Source organism: Bison bison, unplaced genomic scaffold, assembly GCF_000754665.1.
Source record: "Bison bison bison isolate TAMUID 2011002044 unplaced genomic scaffold, Bison_UMD1.0 scf7180017864037, whole genome shotgun sequence".
NCBI classification, from domain to species: Eukaryota; Metazoa; Chordata; class Mammalia; order Artiodactyla; family Bovidae; genus Bison; species Bison bison.
In genome coordinates, this window is record NW_011494609.1 from 3,034,795 (window position 1) to 3,037,461 (window position 2,667).

Consider the following 2,667-nt stretch of genomic DNA (forward strand, 5'->3'; position numbering starts at 1 on the left):
GGGAACAAAGCTATGACAAACGCCGACAGGCTGTTAAAAAGCAAAGACATCACTTCGGAGAATCAGGGGACACTTAGGAGCTGACTTCTGAGGTCCTAGTGAACCAAGTTTGAAGGAGTAGCACCTTCCAGGAGTGGACAGGGAAACAGGTGAGAAGCTGAGTGTCAACTGTAAACACGTGTCCTCAATCTCTAGGCACACTCGGAATCCTTCTTAAAGTATCTGCTTGTCTTACTTTGTGTGTTTAATGGGGGGTGGTTCCTCTCGCGGCCCCTTGCTTCAGGGTAAACATTACAGTAGTTTAAGCTAGAGGAATGAGTTTGTTTTGTCCAGAACACCGAGCACACTGAAGGGCAGTTATCAGATTAGAGATCTCTATTAGCCACACTAAGGGCTTGGACTTCATTCACACTTGCAGGATTTATGGGAGGGGCAGTGAACCTGTCAAGAAAGAAAAGGATTCAAGAAGGGCAAGGGGTCCCTTAGGAGGGTTTACAAGTGTTTAGAAACAACAGCTGAGGGCCTGTTTGTAGAGCTAGGATGGGGCAGACGGCTGGGGAGAAACTCAGCTGGACGAATTTAGGACCTGGTAATGACCATAAGCGGGCAGGCTTACCTCCCACGTATGGGCAGGGTGCCCTCCAGTTTCCTGGTGTGTGGATGACAGGATTAGTTACCAAGATGTTTTGGGAAAGGACAAGTCTTTGGGGGGAAGGGGACTAATGAACTGGTGGTGGTGCAGGCGCCACTAGCCTGAGTAAGAGGGGGACAGGAGAAAGAAGGTCTGGGAAGGACTCCTGAGGGAACTGCCCCTGTGATGGGCACAGAGCAGCTTAAGGGCCTCTTGGAGGAGGAAACCTCTGAGCTAAGATGGGAAAGAGAAGAAAGAGCCAGATGTGCAAAAAGCAGGTGGACAGACAGCACCAAGGACCTGGGCAGTGTGTGGAGGGACCTCAGGGTGCAGGACACCCGGCTGGGTGGAGACACGGTGGAGGGCAGGGAAGCTGAGCAGGAGCGGCAGGGGCCTGTAGATGAGACCAGAGCCAGGTGGGCCCAGATCTTGCCAGAAGCACTGCTGTCGGCTCCAATCAGACTCACCTTGCGGTTTTATTAGAGGCAGGAGCTCTGTGCACACATCTCTGGTGCCAAAGAAGTTTGTTTTCATAGTCACCTCTGCTTGAATGTGAAATGGTGTGGTGTCAGCAGCTTTCAAGAGAAAAGCAAAGTGGAGTCAAGAAACAGTTCTCGCGCGGTAACATTCCCTAAGAAGGTATTGCTCTTGAATTTTGTGTGCAACTAGTGAAGGTAAAAATCGGTTGAATTTTGTGCACAATACAATCAGTATTGGACCCGTGTGAATTTCTCAGGTTGATAATGAACCATAGTTCTGCAAGAACGCACCACTGGCACGGCGCTGTACAAAGGGTACATGGGACCTCTGTGCATCAGAAAGGGGCTGTGCATCAACCTGGAAAAGGTGCCCGGGATTCTGAGCCAGAGAAACTAAAAGTTCTCTCCGGCTAGAGAGCAGCCAATTCCTCGCAATTCCTCTAGCCGCACCTTTTCCCCTTTCCCTTCTCCTTCTCTAGGGAGTCATTCTGGACCCCACAGGCGGGAGAAGCCCCTCTACAGCGATTCCCCGACAGATTTGGTCCATCTTGGACCGAGATGCTCAGAGCGGGTGACAGCCTCTCCTGGAGCACCCAGCCGCTTCTTACTCTTGAAGGCGATGCCCGCGTTGTTGACCAGCACATCGAGGCCCCCGTACTCCTTGCGCAGGAAGTCACGCAGGGCGCGGATGCTCTGCCGGTCGTCGATGTCCAGCTGGTGGAAAAGGGGGCTCAGGCCCTCGGCCTGCAGCTGCTGCACGGCCGCCCGACCCCGCGCCTCGTCCCGCGCCGTGAGCACCACGTCGCCCGAGAACCGCCGACACAGGTCGCACACGATGGCAAAACCGAGGCCCTTGTTGGCCCCGGTGACCAGCGCCACGCAGTTGGAGGACGACATGGCCGGTGTGCAGGGCGTTGAGTTGCCTTCAATAGGGAGCGGCGAGTCCCAGCGTTTGCGCGAGACAGCAGTGCGCGGAGCGACCACTGGCTTGAATCACCCAGGGGCGCCTGGGCTGAGCACGCAGGCGCAGACGCAGGCTCCGCCCCTCGGGGCTCGGCTCCCTGGGGACCCCCAGAGGTGCGGCGTGTGTAGAGAGAAGACTTCTGCGGAGTTTTCCGAACAGTCCTCCTGAAAAGTTGCTGCTGGCGACTGGCGGGCTGGAGGCAGAGAGAATCATTCTTATTGGTCGTGTTCTCTAGGTTAACGTAGAGAACGTTAAACGCTCAGTTTAAAACTGATACCCATCCTCATGGTTGGATGGCATCACCGACTCATGGGCATGAGTTTGAGTAAACTCCGTGAGTTGGTGATGGACGGGGAGGCCTGGTGTGCAGGAATCCATGGGGTCACAAAGAGTCGGACACAACTGAGCGACTGAACTGAGCTGAAGTGATCCTCAGATTTCCTCCTGTTCTCCCATGTTCACGGTTGCGCTTGCAGAAATGAATCATATGTACTAACTTTATTTTTCCTGGTGTTTGAAAAATATCACTGTAACTGAAGTCTTGGGAACCCCGAGTTGTGGAATAAGTTGGAAGAAAATGGTAGAGATCAAGT

General features: G+C 53.7%; 1 protein-coding gene across 1 annotated transcript in view; it reads right to left on the reverse strand.

Moving 5' to 3' along the window:
• The window catches only part of LOC104984897 (carbonyl reductase [NADPH] 1), a 6,499-nt gene extending 4,360 nt beyond the window's left edge, over positions 1-2,139 (reverse strand). The window contains exons 1-2 of the mRNA XM_010834845.1: positions 1,719-2,139; positions 1,099-1,206 (exon numbers count right to left, since the gene is read on the reverse strand). Of these exons, the coding sequence (XP_010833147.1) occupies positions 1,099-1,206; positions 1,719-2,007 (397 nt within the window). The 5' untranslated portion in view covers positions 2,008-2,139. The remainder of the gene's footprint in view (positions 1-1,098; positions 1,207-1,718) is intronic.
• Between the last annotated feature and the right edge of the window lie 528 nt (positions 2,140-2,667).